The sequence below is a fragment of the Crotalus tigris genome, unplaced genomic scaffold, assembly GCF_016545835.1.
Source record: "Crotalus tigris isolate CLP2741 ecotype Arizona unplaced genomic scaffold, ASM1654583v1 scf7180000017614.5298720, whole genome shotgun sequence".
NCBI classification, from domain to species: domain Eukaryota; kingdom Metazoa; phylum Chordata; class Lepidosauria; order Squamata; family Viperidae; genus Crotalus; species Crotalus tigris.
This window is the reverse complement of record NW_024096513.1, coordinates 2,182,741-2,209,085: the sequence shown is the minus strand read 5'-3', so window position 1 is coordinate 2,209,085 and position 26,345 is coordinate 2,182,741. Positions and strand designations below refer to the sequence as shown.

The following is a 26,345-nucleotide window of genomic DNA, read 5'->3' as shown; positions in this document are numbered from 1 at the left end:
CTTCATTCCCCTCATCCTTCTTCACTTCCCTCCCTTCGAGAGCCAACTCAGCCATGATTCCCAAAAGGTCTTTTATGGTTCCAGGAATGGCAATTGTGACACAGCTGCAAGAAAAAAACAACATGCTTCAGTCCACTCACGTGTGGGTTGCAGTCACTGAATGCAGAGATGAAGTTTATTAAATTTTCTTGGCATTTTTTTAAACAATGTAAAGCAAACCTCTATTACAAAATACAGCCCAGGGCTTTTACATCCAACTTCACCCCGCCTGAATCTCCGCTCTTGAAGGCCTTGAGAACCTTCTTCCCATGAGGGAGAGTAAGGAAGGGGCCATGCGCACCATCTGAACTTCTCTTAAGACACCTGACGGGGCCTCTCAGCCAGGGGCTTCTCCCTGGAATAAAGAACCAGCCAGGGCTCAGTCTTTCTCCCATGAAAGGACGCTCACCAAATTGTGTCATTCGTAGGACAGGCAAAGGGGAATCCCAAGAAAATTGTGGTTGTGGTGAACTCTGTGTAACCAGCTCTCTAGACCAGCCTGCCCCAGAGCATCGTCCTCTCCATCAGCACTCCAAAGAACCAGCCCCCCCTCCCCAAACCAAATTAAACAAATGTCTACATGTATATATAATATATAAAAAATACAGAGCTTTGACTTCTTCGTTTTGAAGTAAATGTACAAGATACAGTTGTGAGCAGGAGGTAATTCTGAAAGAGACACAGGCCACGGGACCGGTGGCACGGAGAGCAGATGACAAGCCCCCCCCCAGCTGCCCCACACGCAAGTTGCCCCCCACCCCCGTGGTCCAAGGGAAAGAAAAATTCAAAATAAGATGGCACAAACCAAAAGGCTCCATTGAGTTTTGCAATTTCGTTTCTTCAAGTAAAGATGCAAGAGGGTTTTTTTTCTTCTAGCTCACCACTTCAGTCAGTAGCAAAGGTTAATAAGCCCACCTAAAAAGGCAGCTGTGCTTTCGAGTTCTTTCTTGTGCCTTCCCCTGGAGACTGCAGCGTCAGGAGCTTTCGGATCTTTAAACTGCTCTGAAAAATCCTCTCCCCACCTGACAGGGGAAGCCTTCCCAAGGCCTCATGCGACAGTCCAATTCAGCCTGCATCTCTGTGCAGTTTTTCTTTTTTCTTTTAGATCTATATATATCTAGTGGAGAGGGACAAAAACAGCAGCAACTTGACCCAATTCCCTCAAAAGGTGCTGTTTGGCAAGAGGACTTCCCTCCCTCCCTCCCCCCCCCAAAAAAAGAGCCTGTGTGGGCCAAAGTGGTGCATTTGGCAAATTAAGAGAAGTCTCTAATAAAAATTAACATGTGCAAATTGTTTTAAATAGTTGACTCCAAGCATCCAGAATAGATTCCTTGGTTACGATTCAGGTTACCTTGCCTTCTCCCATTGGGGCAGAAAAGTCATCTCTCAAGTACCCAAGCGAAAAATCTCATCTGAGGAGAAAAAAATAATACACCACAAAAGAAAAAAAAAACTGGAGGAAAACCACAAACTAGAAGGCATTTACACCTCCTTCCTCCATCCACTTCAGCACCTGCTTTTTTGACGCACCCGTGCAGCACAAAAATGGGAAGAAAACTAGCGTGTAGGAGTATCTCCTCTCCAGAAAAGAGTTCACAGCTGCTACTGCGTGTCGCGAAGGAGAAACGGGTGGAGCAGGCAGGGCCGCCTTCTGCCGGGGCAGAGAAGGAAACGGGGTGGGGGTGGGAAGGCCCTTGGCGGTCGACTTTCCATCAAGGGGAGGGTCTTCTTCCCCTCCAACGCCGCCGGCGGGTTATAGCTGGAAGCCTTCCATGGGGGCCTCAGGCTGCTGGAAGATGAACTGCTGCTGAGCTTCGTCCACCTGGGGGGCCAGAGTGGAGTCATCGTCCTCGATGCCAAAGTAGTGCTCGTACAAGTCAAAGGCCTTCTGGTAGATCTCCTGGTTTTCGTGGCTCTGGAGGAACTCGATTTTATCCAGGCCTGAAGGAGAAAGACATCATTTACATGGGCTCCCCATCAAAGCTCAGGCGGCTTATGCATCTGAGCCCTCAGGGACAGGCAGCCCTCCACCCTTGGTGTTTGAAGCTGCAACAGGGCTAAAAAAAGCCACGTATGACCGACCGGTCCTCACGCTTAACAAGTCCCTGCGGCCGTAGAACTGCAATTCAGGAGCTTGGCAACCTATTGACGATGCCTGCAGGGTCCCGAGCATAGGTGATCACAAGCGGCGGGCACTCACAGGAGCATGCAAAGCACCATTTGCACAAGTGGCAGATATACCCGTTGGTGCAAATGGACTTATGCATGTTTATACACACGTTCCTGTCACTCACACTGAACCATCCCCTCTCCCCCCCCCCCGGTCCACCAAGCCAGAAAGGTTGGGAATTGCTTGGCGTGAGGGGCAGATGAACATCTCTCAGCCCCGAGTTGGGAGCACTGGAGGAAAAAGGGCAGAGACAGAAGTGAAGTCAGGTAAGATCGACTTCTGTGCCACCCAATAATAAACTGCCCAGTTTTTTAAAAAAAATAAATCACTTTTTTGAGAAATTAAACATGCCTGCATGAATCATGGATGAAAGTTTATTCCAGTACAATTTTGATCTGATTGTGGCAACAGGAAAATGTTTTAGCTTGATGCCTCAGGGCACCAGGGCTGCCCCACTGGGAAGGAATTCCACCAAGGGGAACCTCACCTGAGAGCCTCCATTTGCAAACAGCCACAGCATGTTTTCAAGACTTGGCACTCACCATACGCCTCCTCAATGAGGCTGCAGTAAGGGTTGATGCCAGTGCCGCTCTGCTTGGCCTCCTGCTCTCCCAGCCGCAAGATGTTCTCCAGGCCATTCAGGGCCACCTGAACGATCTTAGCGTCCATGACGGTCAAGAGGTCACATAGGGGCTTAATGCAGCCCAGGTTTACTAAATATCTGGAAATGAAGCAAAAAAATCTAGAAGCTAAAACTACTGGTAAAACTGGAGTTATGCCTACAGATATATAAGTGGGATATAAGTTTTCAACCCTGAAGCTGCATAAGAAATTTGAAGTCTGAAATTCAAGCTAAGACTCCCATAGTTAGCAAACTATAAGAGGAAAATAAAGTTTTACACTGTATATAATTTATTCTATATTTGACTATTTGCCTTTCTTCTCAATCATGGATATGTTATTTATAAGCAGCAGGTAACTGTGTAATAACAAGGACAAACCATTAGCTGTCTAGTATTTGAATAATAAGGGCCATAAAACCCACATGCTATGAAGTGCATAACATAGAATCCTAAAGCTGGAAGGGACTTTAGAGATCTTCCAGTCCAACCCCCACCCCCCCACCCCCCCCGTCCAAGGCAGGAGACCTTATACCATGCACTTCACAGGTTCTTTTAAGTTTTTGTTCTCGTAGACCTGTTAATTAGAGAGAAGCACAATCTACAAAAAAAAAAGTCCCACTTGGTTAAAGAGTAAGTTACACCTTACTTAATCTGCTCTGGCGTGCCCCCTGACGTGGCGTTTGTGATGGCCCAGGCCGCTTCTTTCCTCGTGCGGAATTCCGCCTTCTGCAGGATCTCGATTAATACTGGGAAGATGTTTGCATCTATGACCGCCTGCAGGGCCAGAGGACAGTGTTAGCCAGGCACCGAGCCTGGGCCCAACCTCGAGGCAGAGAAAGCAAACAGGCAAGGACAGAGCAGCAGTATAGGCAGTCCTCATTTAATGACCACTCGTTTTATGACCATTTGAAATTATGATAAGTCACCATTGTAAAAGGTTGCAACCACCCCTTTGCAGTCACATGACCGCATGTCAGCCGAGCCAGCCTTATAACCAGTTGCGGCATTCCACAGTCAAGTGACTATGGTTCGGTTTTTTGCTGGTTTCTGGCAAAAAAAACCTTGCCATTCAGATGAATGGGTTTCCTTAACGACTGTGGTGTCTGCTTAATACTGTTACAAAAAGGCTAAAAAAGAAACATATTGGTGGCTGGATCGGAGGTTAAATGCAGTATGTTTAATCATATGGTAAGCATATGATTAAACAGCTTACCACATAATCTTCTTCTATCCCCTTGGAGGAATATAAGCAGGGTGGGGCAAGCATTAAAGAAGACTTTCCTGAGCTGGATATACTTCCAGATGTATCCTCCCCAGAATTCTTCAACACGTCTAGCACTGCTGAGAATTCTGAGATTCAACCGAGATATCTGGAAGGAGGCCAAGCTGGTGAAAGCTGAAATACAGTCACCCGATTAACTGAAGAATTGCCAGATAAGGTTTGCCTTTTGGCAGGTGATGCAAAGGCTTGTAATAGGGTTGGTGTTCCTGGGGTATTTGTAATAAGGAAAACGGTTTGGCATTGCTGGAAAATGAGTCAAAAATGTAGAAACTGCTGCTCGATATTTCTAAACATAAGATCGTGCACCTGGGGGAAAGGAATCCTATGGAAGGGTTCAGTATTGGCAACACCCCGTTAGACAGAACAAGAGGTCGCTGCGCTCATAGGAGATGACTGCAAAATGAGCAAAGAGAGTGGCCAGGCAGCTGTGCAGGCAAACCAAATTCTGGGATGCATCACCAGGAGGAAAAAGGGGGTCCTAATCCCCTATAGGGCTTTTATAGCCCATTAAAAATAAAGGGTCCATTCCAGAATGCCCTGGGATGTTGGTTGGTACAGGAAAGACCACCCTGGTGAGGGCCCGGGGACTGAGAGGAACTAAGATGAAGAAGACCAAGGGTTGGGGAGTTCCACCTTTCCTCTGGAAGCCGTTGACATCTGAGCAGTGGTCCAGTAATTTAAGCCTCGTTACCTGTATCTGAGCTCTATTCCCTGCTGTCACATTGGAGATGGTCCAGCAAGCTTCTTTCCGGATGGACTCTTTGGGGCTGCTAAGCAGGTGAAGGAGACAAGGCAAAGCCGAGCAATTTAGGATCACCTAGAAAGGAAAATGGAATAAGTGCCCCGTTTCAAAACCTCTGCCTACCTCCACACAGCAGAAGGTGTGGACGATCTTGGGGCAAGAGGGGAAGAGGGGCTGCCCAGGAGACAGTCAGACAAGAGAGGGCGGCGCTGCCCAATGGATTAACGGTCAGAGGAAGGAATTGAGGAAGGACCCACCCTAAAGGATCTGGCAGGGGCAGCAGGAAGCAAGGCTGATGCCAGCCCTCCCACCATTAAGCCCATGGGGGCTGCCCCTCCACTTGTCTTCTAGGCAGCATCTTTTCCCCTCGCCCCCCAAGATCATCCATCCATTTGTGGATGGATAATGACGCCCATCTCATAGCAAATAACTCTACTAAAATATTACAACACAACAGTAGGGAGGAGCATAATTTGGTTACAGATACATTCCATTTTGGGCAACCTGGGAATGCTGTACCGGAGCAAATATAACCTAAAGGTCAGCCGGCCTCAAGAGATTCTTCGTTACGCTAAAGAAAGCAGAAGGGAGAGTTTAACTGGGAGAAAGAAATCTATGGTTTTGGAGAAGGACCTTCCCAAATCAGACCAGGCCTTGATCAAGAGATACCATCTGAAGGATGCATTTGACTGGATGAAGCTGCTTACCTGTCTTCCCATCAATCATGGTCCCTTGGTTATGGGACGAAATAAACTTTGGTTAACCTTATGGGCAATAAACAGACATAAACGGGACAGGTACAGCTCTCTTTGGATTTCTTCCTGGGTTTGGGCATTTTTCTGGAACACCTTGCTTGGTTTGGCACCATCGCATTAGGGTGGTGCCAGTAATATTTTTTAATTAAAATTACTTTTAAAACATATATAAACAGGGAAGTGAAAAAGCAAAGTGCCAGCTGCTAGCATCAATTTTACTTACAAGAATCCCACCCAAGAACACAGGCAGAAGATTGGGGGTGGGTACTTCAAAGGAGAACTTAGGGAACAAGCTCCTCCGGGGGGGGGGGAAGAGAATGGGATGTCTTTGAGCAGCTCCACTCTCCACATTCCAAATTTGCTTAGCAGCCCTAATTTGACTGGCTGCCACAAGTGCCTCCTTTTGTCTCGAACTCCCCCCAGCTATATGAAATCTATTACAGCAGGGGTGTCAAACTGCCCGGCCTGTGGACTGGTTGCATCATATGGAGGCCGTGCTCACCCCAGCTCCTCCGGCAATGCAAAAAAGTCACAATACATCATGTCACTTGACGAGTGACACCCGTGTATTACAGAGTCTGGCCCAGGGTTTCTCAACCTTGGCAGCTTGAAGTGTGTGGATTTCAACCCCCAAAATTCCCCAGGCAGCTTGGAAGGGCTGAAATGCCACAATCACAGAATGCAACCTGATATCGTGAATCCTTCCAGGAAGGCTGGGAAACTTCCAAACTAGCGCCTAAAGGTATTTTAAACATGTGCAGATGAGCCAACTGAGGCTTAAGACAGATAAAATGGGACTACGATAAGCAGATCTGAGAATCCTGGAAAGCCACGGCGGCCTTTTGGGAATCCAGGCTAAGTAGAGAAGCTCAGGTGGAGGGGAAGCGACCAAAGGTGGAGTCAGGCTCAAAAACCAGCTGCCAGCCATTCATGGTCCAAACCGCTTGAGCTTTAAGATTGCGGACCTCTAGAGGGCCCCACATTAACAGGGAGTGTCGAGACAACTGTGTGTGTCTCTGGTAATGTTCGTGACAGACTCAAAGATCCACTTATTTCCCTCAGCCCTTCTCTGAAGGGTTGACTTGTTAGCATTATAAGAACAAGAAAATGCAAAATACTGAAATAAAAAGATAAGGGAAAAGAAAGTAATTCCCAGCCTTCAGTGAATTGCAGCAGCGATAGCAAAAAAAAATTAGTGTTCTCTACATCAATGAGTAGTTACTACCCTGACATAGCCAGTCTCTGCTTTAAATCGTAGTTTGAGTACCAATTGCCAATATCACAGCCCAATCCCACAACCTCTCTGATTATTGACTGGAAGCAAAAACTAAGTCCAGGAGCTTGATCTCTCCAGATTGGTAGTGGATATTTCAAAAGAAGGGACCTCCTGGGGGGGGGGAGCCTGCAATGGGCTACACAAGACCCACCCCACCCCCATCACCTGGGTTTGGATATCATCCCCCGTCACAATGTTGCCAACTGCTCTCAAGGCTGGGGAAGCCACCTTGTAATCGCTGTGCCTGTGTACAGAAGAAGACAACAACACACTCAACTTTCCTTACGGATGGACATCCAAGCTTGACCCACAAGTTTAGTCTCTCATTGAGAATGAGTTCCATCAGAGACACCCCAGTAAAGTCTATCTGTGCAAAGCCATGACACGATCCAGGAAACCCCATAGAGGCCAGGTTGGAGAATCAAGGAAGATCCTCAACTATTACTCAGCTGCAACCCACCACGTGCTGCTCCAGGCTGCTAGGTGAGGTGGCTCAGCAACGTCTGCAAGGTCATAGGCCATGCAATTCTCTTATGACCAGGGTGCATTACATCCAGTCCCTTCTTTGGCTAAAATGTTCAGGCCAGGCCAATGTCTGGAGCACCCACCACAGTCAAGTTCCCATGTCAAATAATAGCTCTAAGCTACAGAATTCAGGAAGTCCCTGGCAGTGGATCATCATGGAGACTGCCATTACGACCAATGGTTCACTATGGGTGTGTTTTGCCAAAACCCAGAAGTGTCAGTTTTCAGCAAAACCATCATAAAATGTAGTCTGATGACCATGAGACATGCAGATTCCGTAAATGCAGCCGTGTTGCCGAATGGCCAAAGTCTGGTCATATGGCCGGGCCAGGGCCCTGTCTGTCAGAATCAACAGACTCATTAGACCGGAGAGCACCTTGGGGGTCTTCTACCCCCTGCCCAGGGCAGGAGACCTTATGCCATTCTGGACAAATGGCTGCCCAAGCTTCTCTTGAAAACCTTCAGCAATGGAGCACTCTGAATCCAGGTTGTAGGCTCCCTTTTTCAGGTCAGTTATAACTTGAATGGTCGCTAAGCAACCAGTCATAAGTCAAGGACTACTTATAGGAAGCTGGACCTGTACACAGCAGGTCTTTGTTACCTTAAAGCAGCCTCCCATCCTGGTCCTTTGGGTGGATTCAAGCTGCCTAGGTGTGCTGGGATTTACAGTCCCACCTACTTGGAAAGCACAAGATTCAGGAGGGGTTAAGCTCACCTCACCTCAAGCTCTCACAAATGCAGCTCAGTTCACTCAGCCCCCTTCCTATTTATTCCACTGGAGATGCGTGTAGGACAGTAGGAACGCCCACCCGTTTCTATCGCGATGGCAGACTGCAGCATCCTTTGTGCGCGATGTGCGTTTTCACTATCCTCTCCCCACCTAGGAACTGGCTGGGCCCTGTGCTGAGGCTGCTTCCCCCCCCCCCCGTTTAAAAGAAAGGAAACTGCCTCAGAATCATGACACAGATTAGCATTTGTCGTCTTCTGAAAATTGGATTGACTTCAGCTACATCCTAAATTAATGCGTCAGAAAATATTCAACTGTAATTGTTGTGAAACTGATTTAACTTGATGAGAGTACATGAGCTATTTTCAACTTTGTAAGGCAGTCCAGACAAGAAGCACACCCAGATGTGCTAGCGGTGTTTGCTTTAAGGTTTTGTTCACGCAAACTTGCAAGTCTGAAAGTCTCTCTCTCCCCCTTCGGCTTTCCAGTCCAAAAACCCGGGGAAGACCCTCCCGAGACATTTCCCAGGCCCCTCTCCTTCAGCATGGGCGCAGCTGCCTCTTAGCCAAAGGCTGCAACTTTTTCTGCAGCTTCTTCTTCTGTCTCCCGAGGTCATTCCCACACTAACGCTTCATATCTGACTTCACAAAATGAACACAGCCAGAGTAGTTTGCAAAGCATTATTTGTGGTTTATGTGAATCTAGCCAATTACTCAATAAGCTATAGCTATGCAAACCATAATTTAGCACTTTTACACTTACATCAGCAATTCCACCAGTCGCCGGCACACTCCTGAATCTATGACGGCCTGGATTTTCTCATTGGGTCCATCCGACAGATAGGAAAGTGCCCAGCAGGCATCTGCCAACAAGTCCGAGTCGCTGCTGAAGAGCAATCGAGACAAGACCGGCAAACAGGACGACACCTGCCCAAAAGCACAATTGCAAGAGACGGTGAGAACACGGACCCCAGGGGAAGCTACAGGCACTCCAGCACCTCTGCGCCGAGTTTTGTGTGTGTAAGGTCAAATCTCTCGTTACATGTTCAATTCAGAAATACAGCTTGTACATTCAAATCAGTGCCTCGTGCTATAATCACACTAGGCATTTTAGAGCTGGTAAATCTTGATCCATAGACACAGCAGTTTATTTTATTTAGCATATGGCATATCACACATGGACTAGCATTACCTATTAACATTTCACCTAGATTAGTAAAACACAATAAAATATGAATGTTAAAAAGATCTATGTTCAACTACCACAGTCTAGGCTATCTAAACACTGAAGCACAGCATCTTTTACATTAAAAAAAATCAGCTACTGGACCAGTAAATCCCCTCAGCTTACAGCTGATGCGATCTATAGTTTGACTTGGAACCCGGCAGTCACGCTGAGGGGAGGATGCTATGCCCCATTTAAACAGCAAGCCCCAGGAGACGCCGTGTAAGGTGCAAATCCTGTTCAGGATTCTCCATTGCCGATGTGGTACTTCAAAGCTTGGCACCTTTTTTTGTGGGGTCATTTCTATGTCTGCCTTTGTCTGTGCATTCAGCAACCCATTTAGCTTTCCACTGGGATCGATGTTAAAGTTGTTGGGCAGATGTCGTGCAAGGGCCAGTGGGGATCTCCTGGATTTGAGCCTTCTGCTGATAAATGAGGAAGGCTGGCGTGCACCAGTAGGAGTGAATTCATAATTTGTCTGTGTTCTCTCACTACTGCATCTAGCCTTTGTGAGGCTGGTGGTGCTATATGGCTCAGAACATGATGCCAGCAAGTTGGAGTGGTTGTAATACCTATGCTTTACTGTTTTCACATGTACTACACTGCAGGTGCTTTTAAATGTAAGGAGGAGAGATAAGTGATAGGAGCAAGAAGTGTTAATACCCAGCTTAAATAAAGCAACGTTTCTCCACTGTGCTGGCTGGGGAATTCTGGGAGTTGAAATCCACACATCTTCCAGTTGCCACCGCTGAGAAAGCCTGTGGAACGCAAGAGATGCCTGTGGCTAGGAAAATAAAGTAATCCACATTTGGATCTTACCTTCTCAAACTCTGGAGGTGGGTTCTTCCCTCTGCAGAGATTCGACAAAGCCCAGACTGCATTTCGTGTCATTGTCAATCTAGTAGATTTTGTGAGGAGCCTGAAATATAACCAAATGATGCTTAAGTCCACATTACAGCCTTTGGGCCTAAATCAAGCTGTTTAAGGGCTTGGCAACTGTGTTCCTATAAACCAGTAGTTCTCAACCTGTGGGTCGGGGCCCCATTTGGGGTCGAACGACCATTTTACGGGGGTCGCCAAACAACGCAGTCCGCCATTTCCCCCCCCCCCCTTTTCCTTAGCTGTGCTACTCCCTTTTATTCTATTAGCTTTTGAAAGCCAACAGAATAGACTCTCTTGAATAGAGTCTAATTCTATTGGCTTTCAAAGGCCAATAGGACTTGTCCAGGCTGTCTTTGCCCTGCTGAGCCCGCCAAAAGTCCCCTTCTGCAAACGGTGCTGCACCAGTTGAGTAGTCCTCGACTTACGACCGGTTGGGGGTCGCGGCATTAAAAAGGTGGAGAACCACTGCTATAAACAGTCCTAGCAGTCAGATGGTCCAGGGAAAATAAGAAAATCAGTTGTGGTTCTAGGACAAGTTCACCCCACTCAGCACTTGCAGTCTAAGGAAATGAAGGGCTACAAAGTGGTGGAATTTCTCCCAGCAGCTACTCACAACAACAAAGGAGGAAGGATGCCATAATTTAGGACATAGTCACGGCAGGCAGAGCTGTCTCCAGCGATGTTCCCCAGTGCCCAGACAGCCTGGAAGAAGAGCAGGGGCTTCAGGACTCAGTCCTTGAAGGGAGTGTATTAAGAGCAACAGCGAAGCAGGCAGTCAGTCTCAGTAAGGCCTTGCAAATGAATCGCTGACCGTCGTCACTTCCATGCTGTCCTTCTCCATCCAGCAGCCCCAGCGCATGGAGGAAGCCTGGACTGTTCAACACCTCGCAGCTGTCCGTCCTCTAGAGAGTTACTGCCCCACATTTGATTATTTCATCCCCATTCTATAATCCAAGCCTTCCAATACCTGCTAGGGGTCTGTGCTTCTTTCTTGCCAACTGGCTCAGCTCTCATGCCAGACAGAGCAACTTACCTCGCCCTAGGCCAGTAGTAGGCAACCTTGGCTCCTTTATGACTCACGGACTCCAACTCCCAGAATTCCTGAGCCAGTCCACGAGTCATAAAAGTGCCAAGGTTGCCCGCCCCTGCCCTAGGCAGTCTGACGCATCTGTGACATCACAACAGCAGCAGAGCCTGAAGGCTAGACCACTGAGTCCCAGGGTGATACAAGAGCCAGTTGGGCCATCCTACCTCATAGGGTTGTTGTGAGAATAAACTGAGTGAAGGACCCCTACCCCAATGTATGCTGCCTTCCAGGGAAAAGGCAAGTAATCATGTGATGTAATTACACCATAATTAGACCACAGAACATAGAATAACGGAGTTGGAAGGGACCTCGGAGGCCTTCTAGTCCAGCCCCCTGCTTTAGCAGGAGACCCAGCACCCTTTCAGACAAACGGCTGCCCAGCCTCTTCTTAAAAACCTCCAGTGAAAGAGCACCAACAACTTAAATATAACTGTAAACCTACAATGGGATGGGATAGTTCAAAGTGTAGACAAAAAATGCAGAGTGGCTAGATCACAGTCAAAAACATTTCCAAGCCTCAGGCATCTCCCTAAATAAATAAACAAATTAAAAAACACCCAAATCATGTGAGAATCAGTCATTTAAATAGAGTTTAAACTGGGCAGCTGCTGCCCTTTGAGGACACTGTTGATCATGTTTTGTTCAGGACCCGAGCTAGATGTTTTGTCGCAGAAATGCTCGAGAGAGAATGAACAAAAGCTCAAGAGCTGCCATGAAATCAGTAGCCCAGGTCTGAGCCTCACCTGCTCTTGGACGTCTTCAAAATCAGCACTTAGCAATTCAATGAAGATCGGGACTGCTCCGGCCTCGATCACTATCTTAGTTTGTAGTGAGGTGCCTGAGGCGATGTTGGTTAATGCCCACGCAGCTTCAAACTGGAAGAGATGCAGCCAGTGAACCACTGATTCCAGTGGAGACCCACAACCGATAAGAAACAGGTAACTTTGGGATTAAACCTCAACAGAGCAAACTGGAGTTCCAATTTGTTCCGAGGGGGGGGGAAGCATTTCACAGGGCAAAATAATTCAGAAATGAGACCTCCTAACTCTGGCTGCCATTTCTAACCTGGTTTCAACTGAAATCTTCCAATTATCTGTGGAGGAAGGCCATAAAATAGATCCCATTTCACTGAGCCTGGGGAGGGAGCAAGTCCCCTTTGGCAGGAGGGCAACAGCCTGTTTTGAGTGGCAGCTTTTTCTTCAGTGGTGCTGCTGCCAGCCTTCCCCCCCCCCAGCAGGCAAATCAAAGGCAGAGGCGCTGCCTGTTTGGCGCTGCCTTTTTGCCACCACTCACAAGACCAAAACCAAGGAGAAAAGCTGGAAGGCGGCCAAAAAGGGCAGGGAGGCAGGAGAAAGGCACTGCAGAGCTGGATCCCAGAGGAATCACGGGTGTCTGGTTTTCAACCATAAACTGCCCCTCAGGAAGGATCTTTATGGATCACTTTATTAAAACATGATTAATAACCTTTGAAGGACTGATAGCCTACATTTATTCAGGAATAAAGAACTAATAATGGAGTATTCCTATCCCACACACCCCTTAACAAAATACCCTATGTTTAAAGCCACAGCAGATTATGGCTTCAGTCAAATTTGCAGACTTTGAGACACTCAAATAATGGTTTTACATTTTTAATAGTAATTTTATTAAACATAATAGCCATAAGTCTCCTTTTTTGGTATTTATTTGAAGTGAGATGTCTTTGATCATGATCACCAACTTAAGCAGGACAAAGACCGGGCAAGCTGCAAAGTTGATTAAGATCTTCAAAGAGCGAGCCCAAGAAACAGCTGTCTCCCCCCCCCCCACTTACCTGTAGTGTGCTGTTTTCACTTCTCTTGAGGAATTCAACAAACCTGTGCACAACTCCCTGAGTGCTTATCACCTCGTCGATTGGAGGATTGGGCTCTAAAATAAAATTTAAAAAGAAATTGAAGGGAAGGAAATTTAAATATGTATCAAACAGCACTGGGTAAGGCTTGTTTGTCCTTTAGGAGAGGGGGAATGAATATCACAATCCCAGCTTGCACATAGCCCTGTGCATACATGCCATCCCCATACATATTTAATCTCTCCATCTAACTGCCTGCCCAGCTGAAGCTGTTGTATATTCTGTATAACACAATGTATGCTTGCATATTATCCGTGTTTAGCCAAGTATGTTCATTACACACTATTGGTCACGTCTGAACTTAACTGTTGAAATTTAAGGCCTTTAAATAAAGTGATTTGTAATTCAGTAGAATTAAAAAATGAGCAGCTCAGATAGTCTGCTCCTGCTATTAGATTTTATTTATACATTCTACCCACCTATAGGACATCTTCAGATGTTTCTGGCAAAGAATTTGAATAACAAATATATCTTGAGGGCCTAACAGAAACACCAAGTTAATTTCACCAACTCTTCTTTAAAAAGTTACAACTGAATGTACCTTTCGAAAGTAGCTTCCTGAATCGCTGGGTAGTTACTAACTGAAGATCAGGATCTTCAGAGAACAACATTTTCACCATCTCCATTGTGATCACGCCCTCCTGAAAAGATCAGATATTCATCCATCCATCCATCCCCAAATCGAATGCCCACCTTTTATAACAATTCTCAAACTTTCAGGATTATTCCAATTTTCAAGGAGAAGATCCCAGGCTAGGGTGAAGAAAAAAGACATCTAAATCCCAGGACATTCTTTTAAAAAACCTTCCCAGAGATACAATAAGGTATATTGTACCAAAGCAGATAAATGGGTCACCAAGCCCAAGGATGGAGAACCCAAGGCCCCGCAGGGGCAGCCGATAAATCCCCTTTTCTAGCTCAAACCTGGTTGCTAATGCTCAAAATGAAATTGGCAGGTTGATTTCCCTAGCTTTTGAGGCAGAAAACATTCACAAAGTGCATGGAAGTTTCTTAGTATCTGTAGATGTCTTATTGATATTGACCAAGAGAGAGAAGAAAGAAGGAAACGTGCTATCTCTACTTACACTACCAACTGTAGAGCTGACCAAGGAATCGACCAGGGGACTGTCAAACATAGCACCATCTTCATTAATTAGCTCCACATTTCTCCTTTTAAAGAGCTGCAATGGAAAATGAATGAAATTATAGGGGAACAAACCAAACCCTGATTTAGGTCACCTGCAGATTGCTAAATAGCTCCTCTGCACTTCAGTGTTGTAACCCAACATTGGCAATCATCCTACTTTTGATGTTTCATCAAGCAGAACCTCATCTCCCAATTTATGCTTGCAGATATGAGAACATTTCTGTTCTAAAGGTAGGGCTTGAGGCTTCACTGAAAAGTAGCTTGACGTGATTATTCTTATTCCTTAGTACTATTGCAAGGCAGCACCATCCTCGAGCTCCCAAATCACTCTTAGCCAGGCCGCACAAGGGCAAAACTTAGTTTGGCTTGGCACGCACAATCTACAAACATAGAGGGACACGCCCATTTCATATTCCCCATCACAAGTCACTCCAAACTGTTTTCGTGGCTTCATTACTCTAAAAGGTTAATACCCCTTCCACTGCCAACCACATATAAGTGACATACAAAATTTATATTAAATTCATGCACATGCACACAGTGTTTTAAGAGCAAGGAACCCAACAGGAACTGCTACTACCTTGGCAGTCCTACGGCATCCCCTTCCTTCCTTTTTCTGAAGATCAACCAGAACAAGACATAAAATAAAGATGGCACAGAGTTAAGCTGCTCATCCCAGAACTGTCCTCACTAAGTAACCTTCTCTTTTCACCACCAAGCAGACACGTTTTGCTCGCTACCTGAGCAGGTGGGCAGTGGGCTGGCATTCTAGTGTCGAGAGTCAGAAACGTACCTTACTTTATATTCTGACAGTGATTTACTAGCAGAACCTGAACAACCTTCAGCCCGTTCTACAAACAAGTAGTTCTCGACTTATGACTGCCCGCTTTAACAACCATTTAAAGTTACTTGGGCGTCTAAAAGGTACTTAAGTGTATAACCCAGCTCCGACAGCCACACTTCCAGTGGTCACATGACTGCATTTGGTTGCTCAGCAACCGGCCTGATTTTGAGCCATTTGAAGCATCTCACAGTTCTGTGAATATGATTTATGTTTTTGCAAAAGTGCTCCCTAGAGGAAAACAGGTTTCACTTAACCACCACAACATACATTAACCAACTGATGCAAAAAAGGTTGTAAAATTGCATCTGGTCACACAATGCCCCACTTTACGGCCATCACAATTTATGACTTTAATGGGCAGGCATCATTACAGTCATAGGTTGAGGACTATCTGTACTGTACAAAGAACAGTCAGCCTATTATAGTGGTTTATAATTTAAAGACTATTTAAATAATTTCACTAGACTTAATTTGTTTGCATTTTTACTGCTTTCCTAACCTCATTTTATAATACCAAACCATAAATAATCTTAGTTTAATTTTATTATTATTAGCAGGAAAGATTCTCTAATTGCCTTCTCCCATTTCCTGTTACAGCACAGCACCGGAAATAATGCACACTTGGGGAAGAAGGTGCTCTCATCCTGCTGGTCAAACATTTACATCTTTAGTGGCCAAATGACCACACCAATCTTTATAATCTAGCACTGAGGTCCCCTCCCATTTATCTTTGGAATTGTTCGCGCACCATCACTGGAGTCTTGCAAGAAGAGATTGGACCATTTGTCTGAAATGGTATAGGCCAGGGTTAGGTCACCATGAACTCATAGAGCAAAATGGACTTCGCCAACAAACTCGGAGTGCTTCGGTATGGTTAGGAGGGCACTGACCTTTCTAGCCTGCCCTATCTATGTTTCCTGGTAAAATACATGGGAAAATCCCATTGGGGGAAAATTCCACTTAGGGTTAGGGTTAAGTCACCTTGAACTCATAGAGCAAAATGGACATCGCCAACAAACTCGGAGTGCTTGGGTATGGTTAGGAAGGCACGGACTTTTCTAGCCTGCCCTATCTATGTTTCCTGGTAAAATACATGGGAAAATCCCATTGGGGGAAAATTCCACTTAGGGTTAGGGTTAAGTCACCTTGAACTCATAGAGCAAAATGGACATCGCCAACAAACTCGGAGTGCTTGGGTATGGTTAGGAGGGCACGGACTTTTCTAGCCTGCCCTATCTATGTTTCCTGGTAAAATACATGGGAAAATCCCATTGGGGGAAAATTCCACTTAGGGTTAGGATTAAGTCACCTTGAACTCATAGAGCAAAATGGACATCGCCAACAAACTCGGAGTACTTGGGTATGATTAGGAGGGCATTGACTTTTCTAGGCTGCCCTATCTATGTTTCCTGGTAAAATACATGGGAAAATCCCATTCGGGGAAAATTCCACTTAGGGTTAGGGTTAGATCACCATAAACTTGGAGAGGAAAATGGACATCGCCAACAAACTTGGAGTACTTGGGTATGGTTAGGAGGGCACTGACCTTTCTAGCCTGCCCTATCTATGTTTCCTGATAAAATACATGGGAAAATCCCATTGGAGGAAAATTCCACCTAGGGCTACGGTTAGGTCACCATGAACTCGGAGAGGAAAATGGACATCACCAAAAAACTCGGAGTGCTTGGGTATGGTTAGGAGGGCACTGACTAGTCTAATCTGCCCTATCTATCTTTCCTGGTAAAATACATGGGAAAATCTCATCCAGGAAAATTCCACTTAGGGTTAGGGTTAGGTCAGCTTGAACTCATAGAGCAAAATGGACATCGCCAACAAATTTGGAGTGCTTGGGTATGATTAGGAGGGCACGGACTTTTCTAGGCTGCCCTATCTATGTTTCTTGGTAAAATACATGGGAAAATCCCATTGAAGGACAATTCCACTCGTCTCAGCACCTCTGTCTCAGCACCTCTTTCTCTGCGCTGCTTCTGGCTTCTCACCTCTCCCGCCCAGTCCTTGCAGCTGCTCCCTGACTCCCAGTGCAGAGAAAGAAAGTGAAAGCGATGGCGCATGTGGAGAGGGGAAGGGGAGCAGCCCAGCCCCACCTCCCTCTGGGGTGATGGCAGGCGTGCCCACAGGGATGGCTCTGCGTGCCACCTATGGCACATGTGGCACTGGTTTGCCACCACGGGTATAGGGACTCCTGCTTGAGCAGGGGGTTGGACTAGAAGATCTCAATAGTGCCTTCCAACCCTGTTACTCTGTTATTAAATGTTTTGCTGTTCTTGAAAGCATTGCCAAGTATTAGATAAGTGAAACATGGCAAGCCCAAAGAACACTTCTACCTCACTCCAGACCTTTTGAGTGGGCAATCAAAAAAGGAAGCAGGTACCTAATGAGGCAGGGATCCCTTACCTGCTGCTCCCGTTTCTGTTTGCGTAGCTGGATCCCCTCCTCTTCTCTCCTCCGGCGCATCTCCTCTGGGTTCAAAGCTTTGTTTTTGTAACTTTTCATTCTGTAATTGTTCTCTTTTGCTGGGCTCGCCATGGTTTCTGCAGGCCAGAAAAAAAAACTCATCTTTTTTGCATAATCAATAGAAAATACTCTCATCATGTCCTGGAGCTGAAAGACACCAAAGGATGCTATTATCTGGAGGCCTGTTCAAATTATGGAATGAGTCACTCCGCTGCATTGGTCTGAAAAAATCCTTTGCCTTTACCTATTACAAGCTTTCAAAGTTTTTCAGTTCCTTTTCGATTAATCTATACAAATACAGATTAGATGAAACTCGGCTCAATAGCACTAACTGCGGGAGGGATCTTGGGGTCTTAGTGGACAATCACTTAAATGTGAGCCAGCAATGTGCGGCAGCAGCCGTTGCCTCGGTCCCACTCGGGGCGCCCGGGCGCTTCGCAGCCCGGCTTCCCCCACCGGGCGCATGGCCAGGCTGCCCGGGAGGTGGAAGAGGCGCTCTGTTGGAAGCGAAGCGGCCTCCTCGGCGGCAAAGAGAAGGGCCAAGCGCGCCAGGGCGGGGAAGCCGGCCGGGTCCGAGGGGCTTCCGGGGTCTTCCCTTCTCTCCCCGGGCCCCAACAGCGCCCTGCTGACCACTTCCTCGGCCTCTCGGCGAGACGAAGCCACCGGGCGTCCGGACGCCCCGCGCCGAAGGCTGCGCCCTCTGAGGCCTCCCGGCGCTGCAGCTCCGGGCCACCCTCGCCCTTCGCCCCGAAGGCCCAGCGCTCCGCCGGGGACCGCAGTGCGGGACGGCAGGAGGGCGGCCTGGCTCTCGCCGGCGCCTCCGGACGCCCCGCCGGCCACGCCCCTCCACCCGGCCGGGGCAGGCTGGGCGGCGGGGGCGGCGGCGGCAGTGCGCCTCCGGGGACGCCCGGCGGGGACCCGGGCCGGGGCGCGCGCGGAGAGGGGGCGGCGGGGGGGAGGGCTCCGCCGGACGCTCACCCATGTCGCCGCTCCTTCCCGTCCCTCCTTCGCCGACAATATGGCGCACAGGCCAATGGGCCGAGCAGACGGGCCGGCAGGGCGGGGGAGCAAGGCGGGACTTAATAGGGGCGACGGCGGCCGAAGCGGGACAGCGCGTGAGGCCAGCGCTCGCGCCCAAGCTCCGCCCCCGCCACGCCTCCTGGCCGGGGCCGCTGCGGCTCGGGGCTCGCGGGCGCCTCGCAGCGGCCGGGCGAAGCGCTGGCGGTTTGTCTGCTTGGGGGCGTCTTTGAAGGCCCCGCTGGGGGAGAAGAGCAGGAGGTAACTTTCCCTCAGGAAACGAAACTATTTTTTTATTTTTAATCCTTGTTTTCTTTTTATCTCGCAATTTTTATTATTTTTATTTATCAATTTAGAAACGGCCCATCTCCCTCCAGAGGGATTCTGGCCATAAAAACTGTATGTAAAAAAATAAAACTGAGGCAATGATGGTTAGGGTTCATTAAAGATAATTAAGACTTAAGTAAAATGCTGGGAGTGGGCCTTAAAGACTAACCAAGCCCAAGAGAGATGGCTGGGGGAGGGGGGAGGCCCAGGAGAGCCCCCTCCTCGTCTGGGGGGGGGGAAATGTTAGTACAGGAGTATTGTCAATACTCCAGCTAAGTAAAAAAAAGGTATTTGCTGTATCTTTTTAAAACTGGCCGTTTTAAAAGATTTTTTTTAACTCGGTCAAATATTCATGTGGCTACAATTAAAACACACAATGTGTTAAAAAGAAAAAAAGCCAAAATCACCACAGGGAGGCCATCATAGTTTGTCAAGTCATGAGACTTGACTCACTCAAAAAGTCAGTCATGCTGGGAGTGATCGGTGGGAAAAGGAGAAGGGGCCCTTCCAGCATCGCTGGCTGGACGCTATCAAGGATGACACACCGGGATGACCACGGCGGATCTGAAAGAGGCGGCGTGAGGCAGAGGGGCAGGGAGAGCGCTGGTCCAGAGCGTGGCTGAGGGTCAGACGCAACTGAATGGCTGATGGTGTTGACGAGCATGAACGTTCTCAGGAGACGTTCCGGGGCAGAAGCCGGCCTCCTTGACTCAAAAGTCACCCTCCAAATTCCAGCGGAGGCCAAGAGAGAGAAGAGGGTGCCAGAATGGAACCACCCCTTCTTCCGCTTCTGGAAGCCAACTGGGTCCCCACGGACCCTCACTTCCACCCCCACACTCGCAGACCTGGCAACCCACAGGAAGAAAGAGAAGAGATGCTGATCTAGGCGGTTCTGTCCTCTGGGAGAAGGGCAGAGGAGGAACAGTCGAGGAGCAGACTCTGCTAGGACTGGCTGGTTCACATCCAGTGGGCGGACTGGGGAACCTGGCTAATCTCTGCAAGGGAAAACTCTGAGCACCCCGATGGATGCTTCCCACCTCTGTCGAAGCCTCAGCTCGGCCCTCTCTGATGTCAGTGGGGAGGGGGCTCTGCCAGAGAGAAGCAAAGCAGATTTGCAGGAAGGACCGTCACAGAAACATTTTAAGGTGTCCTTTTATTAAAATGTGCGTCACTGTTCTGTGTGGCTTGCTTCACTGTTGTCTGGCTGTCAGTGTGTTTCCTGGGACAGCCGCTGTGGCCTCAGCACTTGAGCCGACCTGGGGAAATCTTCAGGTAGTTCGTGGCCTGTGGCTCCCACCCATGGCAATGTAGACATCAATGGGGACATTGGGCAAGGTCAGGCAGTGGCACCCTGGACATCTTCGCAGCTGCCTGCCCGGGAGAAAAAGAGGAAGGGAGAGGAACCCATTGGGTTTGTTAGAAAGTGCAGATGCACTACCGCCCAAGATGGCAAAATTGGTCCCAGGATGTCCCCCTTTAAAAAGAGGGAGAAAAGCCTTTTTCTGGGCATAAATTGCTTTCTAAACTTCACTGACTGAGCTTTCCTAATGTGGTACATCATTTGTTCCAGGTCTCCCTCTGGCTGGAGGGTCAGTGCAAAGGGACCCAAAACAAGGCACATATCTGATCCACTTGGCATTCACGAAGAGGGACACCCAGAGCCACATGTGGGCCCAAGTCCCATTTTTCTGTGCCCTTTTTGCCTTACTGGCAACTTGCTGATTTTCAGCTCTAAATAATTTGAAGATTTCAAAGAGGAAAGAGGGCAAAAGAACCCCCAGATTCATCCCTCAAGTCAGTGTTTCCCAACCTCGGCTGCTTTAAGATGTGTGGACCAGCTCCCAGAATTCCCCAGCCAGTAAGGGTTGAATTCCACACGTCTTAAAGTGGCCAAGAATGAGATAAGCCGCTCTAGCGACACCCCTGCAGGCAACTCTGATCTCTGAAGACTCTACAAAATTAAAACTGCAAGAGGAAATAACCTCACTAAGGGGAAGTTCTATGGCACATACCTTGCTGAAATAAAGGGAAGAGTAGCCATGCAGGGAGGGAAGAGAGAATTTGGTCCTGAATTAAAGTGTTTTCTCATAAAATATTACCTATACTCATAAAGTCTATATATGGAACACACTGTGATTGTGCCCGAGACCCTGAATTCCTCTCCACTGCCACCATCTAATCCAGGGGAGGAAGCCTGGTCCTCGTTAACCGGAGTATGCCTAAGGCCTGTCTTGCATCGCTTGAAAAGACAACCATTAAATACATGGGAAACTGAGGTGCTGCAAAACAAAGGACCATATACAGCACCAACATAATTTCCACTTGTGCCAGGTGATGAGTCCCCCAAATTTTGATCACATCAGTGTGGGGATGCTGTGATGCTTGTGAGCACAACAACTTGTTGTAAGTCACTTTTTTCAGTACCGTTGTAACTTTAGTCGCTAAATGAATGGTTGGGGACCGCCTGCACTCAGCCATGTTCTCCAATACTACCTTCTTACGCTCAGCTCTGGGCTTGCTTTCTAAGCAAAGTTAACATGGAGCTTGGGGATTGCTGGAAGATTCCGCCCCTGAGCTGCCATTTACCCAGCATCCTTAAAAGGACATTGGTGTATTCCTTTGGACCACTTCTCTTTCCCAAGGGAGACCCTCTTTCCCACCCTTGGACCAACACAAAGCCCATGGAATGACCATCACACTTCTCTTTAAAGGACGAGGAGCAGTGTGGGCACTTCTGCTTCTCTTTGCCAACTCTCTGCTCTCTTTGCCAACTCTCTGCTCACCTTGTTGCAGCGCGCTCGGGGGCAACGGGCTCCTGAGTTTCGGGGGCCGTTGCCAGGCTGGGAGAATCTCCTGCCTCTATTGGGAATCTCCGAGCTTGTGGGGTCTCTTGGGAGCTCATGTCCGAGCCCCAGACCTGTCTGTTGAAGAGGAGAAGGGTGAGCAAGACGAGGGCCCTCCTTTGTTCAATGCTTCACATCACCCCAGAGACCCCCAAAGGGCCCTAGAAAAGCCTTGGGAAAGGGTGGCCATGAGGACAAGGCAGAGGACGAAGAAGAGCAAACCAACGCCGGTTAACCTGGCAAGACAAGGGGGCCCATGGAGGGACCTGAAGAATTTCAGGGGCTCCCACACTCAGACATTCATCAGCCCATTGCAGGAGTGTGATTTTTGTATTCCCACTTGAGCGATCTTACTTTTTGCATGCAGTGTCTCAAAATTATTTTGACACATAAATGGGGTGGTGGTGGAAAAAGAAGTAGGGAGTCAGTTGATAGAGTTGGAAATGAGACCGAAGAATCCCGGCCTCTTCTCTCCAGTGGTCTCCCCCAGAGTTTTGTCTGGTTCCACCATTGCATCGTCCAAGAGAGACCTGGTTCTTCTCCTGGGCCTTAAGGACTGAGTGACTAAGGAGCCACCTTCCAGTTTTGCTTTGTTTTTTTGTTTTGTTTTGTTTTTTTGTTTTGATCTGACTTGTTTGGATCTTGTTTTTATTTTATTTTGCTCTTCTGGTCAGCTGTCTTTCTATTAATATTTGACTTTTACCTGTAAGTCACCCATAACGTTTAAGAGTCAATTAGCCTATAAATTAACATTTAAAAAACATCTTTAAAGAATGCAACAGATGGATCCTATGCAGGTTCCTAGTACTTCTATATTTCTGATTGATGTAGCCCAGCCTTAATGGGATTACAGACTATTAGAAACTTCTACATAACCAGCTCGTGTTACCCTGTATCCTGACCGTTTTCCATCATATAATGGCTCTACTTGCTATTTAAATTTTGACCCTGTGCCTTTTGCGGCACCCAGAGCCTGGCACAGAAACCTTCTGGAGGAGAAGCGTCCTCACTGGGTAGCTTCAAACCCAGGATTTGGGGTCGAAGTCTGAAGGCCTTCCTGGTTGAGGGGCAAGGGGAGGGTGGGAGGCACTGCCCACCCCACGGACAGAAAGGAGCTCCGTGGCTTTCCTCCTGCCACCCTCTGAGCCTCCGCCTCCCCACCGCTCTGCCCTGGCCTCACCTATCGAAGGAAGGCGGCGGAGAAGGGCTCCCTACAGTTGACCTGACAGCTTGAAGGGCCTACTGCAAAGGGCAGGCTGGCAGAGAGCCCAGAGGGAGGCCAGGGCGCCACTTCCATTGTGATGCCCAAGGGAGGCGCCTGCATCACAATGGGGCCTGATCTTCTCACTGCTTGGAGTTCTAGGCTAAGGAATGCCAGCCCTCCACCAATCATCTTCAGGCGGTTCCTTTCCTGATCCTGGGAAAGGAGAGCCTCTTGCATCAAAGGCAGCCTTCTTCCTGGATTGCTCCAGGCGTTCCTGTGGTGGGCAGGAATGGGGGTAGCCCAGAGCCTCCCATGAAGGAGCCAACAAGATCAATAGGAAAAGCCTAAAAGCCTGGCTCTACCGCTTGGCCTGGGTAGAGTGGCTGACCGGGTAAAAAAGCGTCTCTTCCTCAGGACGCCCGTCATCTTTGTTTTTAACTTTTAATTTTTTTATTCATTTTTTTCTACCTTTAATTGTTTTTAAGCACCTTTTAACTTTTTATTGTATTGTTAAGTCACCCAGAGTCAGTGTACCAGTAAAATGGGCGGCATAGAAATTTGATAAGACTGAGCATCCTGAACAGCAATAGCGGTCAGAGGACATGATTGAAACTCCTTCATTTTATGTCACACGGACGGACTTAACCGTAGGCGCAAGTGGGAAAGTGACCCTCCTAGACCAAGCCAAGTCCAAAAACGCTCTAGGGAACTTCTGGAAGCCTGCCAATCAACAGGCACACAGAGCCAACAACATCTCTATACTATTCAAAGGAGACAATCAAAAAGCCAAAAGGGAAACCAAAAGAGCCAGATACCTCTTTGTCAGCAGCCAACACCTCAGATGAGCACAGCCAACACCAACATTAACATTAGACTAATAATCAAGAAGCAATCAATACCCCAGTCAAGGAACCACCACTTCAAACCAACAAGCTAACAGTAAACAACAACCCAATCAAGGAAGCACCGGGACCACGCCCACCGACAGGGCAAGCCACGAAAACCCCACTCCTTAAGTAGCACTGATGGTGTTACCTAGTTTGGGTAACGAAATGTCTGCAAGAAACAACCCATCTCCAGAGCATCAAGGACACCGCAGATTAAATAAATAATAAAAAAGATGAACCTCCAGGGCAAGGAGACTAATACTTCCTACATAATGTTGTGTTCTACCGGCAGGTAAGAATTTGCTTATACTTGTAAGTTCACAACAAAAAATAAGTGTTTGCATGGAAGCGCCAACCAACCCGTCCAAGTTAACTCCCCCCCCCCAACTCTCCCTGATGAGGTGGATTGCCAGTCATCCTGGGTTACAGGCTTACAGCAGCTACACTTGTTCTGGGGCTTTTTTTGAAAGAGACTGCCTAACCTGGAGAAAAATAACAGAGTCTGCTCTAAATTGTCTCTTAGGAGTTGGAGATTTCTTAGGAGAAACGTGATGCCCGTTTCCAGTTTCTCCAGATCTGAACTGTCATAATATTCAATTGAAGCTACTGGCTGTGAATGAAATCCACGCTCTCAACATACAGGGATGGCAGCTTCCAGGTTGGTCAAAAGTAGTCATGGTATTTAAAAAGCCACTTAAAGAAGTCCACAGAACGAAGCTATGACCGCTTGGCAACCACCACCAGCAACAACAAATGAGGAGCCTGACGATCACGCTGGTTGGAGAAAAAACAGCTGCCACCAATTTGAAAAATGGGCCTACACAATTTTGTGATGGGCCTACCATGAAACTGAGCTTTGAAAGGGTTTAGAAAGTAAATGCTTACTTAAAGATGCTTTGGCTAACAGTAGAAAGACTTCCTTGCAGCAGCCATCCCCAGGCCCTGGCTTCCCAGTTTTAAGTTTCTCTCATGTCCAGCTTAGGTAGTCTTTGTCTACACAAGTAATCACTCTGGTTACCTGACAGCAAGACCGAAATCAGGGTGAAGAGGTGCCTCAACACACCTACTTTGGAATTGCTGTGATGCACTCTGAGTTGGCTTTTTAGAAAGAAAAGATTGGCTTAAATGGTCTGCTTCTATATCTGTCTACCACAGGTTCTCCTATGTCCCTATAGACCAGTTCTAGAGCTCTGTTGCTTTAGATATGATCACTGAGGCTTCCTGTTGTGATATTTCAAATGTTTGACCTAATAATTTGATCTCATCAAGACAGGCAATATTGTCACAAAGAAGAAGGGGTCAACCAATTTTCCAAAGCACCAGAAGGCAAGACAAGAAGCAAAGGATGGAAACTAACCAAGGAGAGAAGCAACCTAGAACCAAGGAGACATTTCCTGGCAGTAAGAACAATCAACCAGTGGAATGGCTTGTCTTCAGAAGTTGTGGGTGCTCCAGCACTGGAGGCTTTTAAGAAGGAACTGAACCATTTGTCTAAAATGGTCTAGGTTCTTCTGCTTAAGTAAGGGGTTGGACTAGAAGACCTCCAAGGTCCCTTCCAACTCTGTTATTCCGTATTCTGCTAACATCATTCAACTGTAGCCGCTGTGGTTGTTGATTGGTATGCCATCATTTATGTTGGGATCTGAAAACATTCACATATAGTAGCTTAGGTTGAAAGATGGCGTCTTTATCCACAGTTCAGAGATCCAAACCAGGATTTATTTTTGTCAATGTAAGACTGTATGGATCAGATTTCTCAATAATCTTGTACTCTCTGGATATAGTAATTGCAATTCCCAGCCAGGACTGAGGAAAGACTCTCTTCTGAATCATGTTGAATCTCTCTATCCTAAGCGATTCCATTGCTGAATTTGGATGAATAAGTAAAGCTCAGCTTCTTTCTAGTACGTCCAACGGGTACAACTCCTTAAGAAATTATCTTAAATAAGACAGAGTTTGAGGGACTTATGATACTTACTCTTAAGGCTTGCCTGATGTAGCTAGGCCCAAACCCTGCCAAGTAGCTTCAAGCCAGCAGACTTCCATGGTGTGGACAACTTAACTACCCATGTTCACCCTGATACTGATTAGCCCTACCTACACTACAATACGAGCTACGATGATTTCTTACCCGAGGCCTCACAGCATTAGGCCTCTTGTTAGGTTAACCCATCACCCCCCTGAAGGGTCAGGCCTGGAGCAACCCTTCTTCTCCTGAGGAGGATGTGTGCCTGCCTCTCATTGGTGCCAAGTCCCTACCTGCCCCCCTGGTCTTCAGGTAACACAAGGCTGCATCACAATGGAGGCTCAAGTTTCAAGATGTCCAATCTCAGTTTCACCCCTCATCGAAGGACCTTGTCTGGGCAGGAAAAAATGAT

The 26,345-nt window shown here is 47.5% G+C and overlaps 2 protein-coding genes and 1 long non-coding RNA gene across 5 annotated transcripts; 1 reads left to right on the top strand and 2 right to left on the bottom strand.

Moving 5' to 3' along the window:
- Positions 1 to 909: 909 nt before the first annotated feature.
- On the bottom strand, positions 910 to 18,783 carry KPNA6 (karyopherin subunit alpha 6). Its single transcript, XM_039328746.1, has 14 exons — positions 18,668 to 18,783; positions 17,630 to 17,766; positions 14,309 to 14,404; positions 13,765 to 13,864; positions 13,146 to 13,240; positions 12,076 to 12,207; positions 10,859 to 10,947; positions 10,183 to 10,282; positions 8,902 to 9,065; positions 7,053 to 7,131; positions 4,806 to 4,931; positions 3,479 to 3,606; positions 2,752 to 2,930; positions 910 to 1,980 (listed from the first exon to the last, which is right to left on the bottom strand). The coding sequence occupies exons 1-14, from the start codon at positions 18,669 to 18,671 to the stop codon at positions 1,793 to 1,795; spliced, it is 1,617 nt and encodes a 538-aa protein (XP_039184680.1). The 5' UTR covers positions 18,672 to 18,783; the 3' UTR covers positions 910 to 1,792.
- A 65-nt stretch (positions 18,784 to 18,848) lies between these two features.
- LOC120301476 lies at positions 18,849 to 25,285 on the top strand. Its single transcript, XR_005554907.1, has 3 exons — positions 18,849 to 18,967; positions 24,491 to 24,625; positions 25,237 to 25,285. It is a non-coding gene; the product is annotated as an uncharacterized LOC120301476 (long non-coding RNA).
- On the bottom strand, positions 20,178 to 26,126 carry FAM229A (family with sequence similarity 229 member A). Of its 3 annotated transcripts, none has more exons than XM_039328781.1 (3): positions 23,057 to 23,382; positions 21,817 to 21,954; positions 20,178 to 20,404 (listed from the first exon to the last, which is right to left on the bottom strand). In XM_039328781.1, exons 2-3 carry the CDS (start codon positions 21,933 to 21,935, stop codon positions 20,302 to 20,304), a joined length of 222 nt encoding a protein of 73 aa, XP_039184715.1. In that variant the 5' UTR covers positions 21,936 to 21,954; positions 23,057 to 23,382; the 3' UTR covers positions 20,178 to 20,301. The 3 variants fall into 3 exon arrangements, with proteins under 3 accessions (XP_039184715.1, XP_039184734.1, XP_039184725.1); XM_039328800.1 differs by having other exon boundaries at positions 21,817 to 21,950; positions 23,057 to 23,149; XM_039328791.1 differs by lacking the exon at positions 23,057 to 23,382 and adding an exon at positions 25,946 to 26,126 and having other exon boundaries at positions 20,189 to 20,404.
- Positions 26,127 to 26,345: the final 219 nt, after the last annotated feature.

What these genes read in the sequence shown, in the direction of transcription:
- KPNA6 (XM_039328746.1), bottom strand. An exon ending in CAGGAAGCTACTTTCGAAAG is followed by an intron (nt 13,241 to 13,764) that starts GTACATTCAGTT and finishes ATTTTATTTTAG; the next exon opens with AGCCCAATCCTCCAATCGAC. An exon ending in GGCACGCCAGAGCAGATTAA is followed by an intron (nt 2,931 to 3,478) that starts GTAAGGTGTAAC and finishes CTTCATTTCCAG; the next exon opens with ATATTTAGTAAACCTGGGCT.
- FAM229A (XM_039328791.1), bottom strand. Translation starts at nt 21,935, where the DNA reads ATGAGCTCCCAAGAGACCCCACAAGCTCGGAGATTCCCAATAGAGGCA. An exon ending in CCCGAGCGCGCTGCAACAAG is followed by an intron (nt 20,405 to 21,816) that starts GTGAGCAGAGAG and finishes TCTCCCGGGCAG; the next exon opens with GCAGCTGCGAAGATGTCCAG.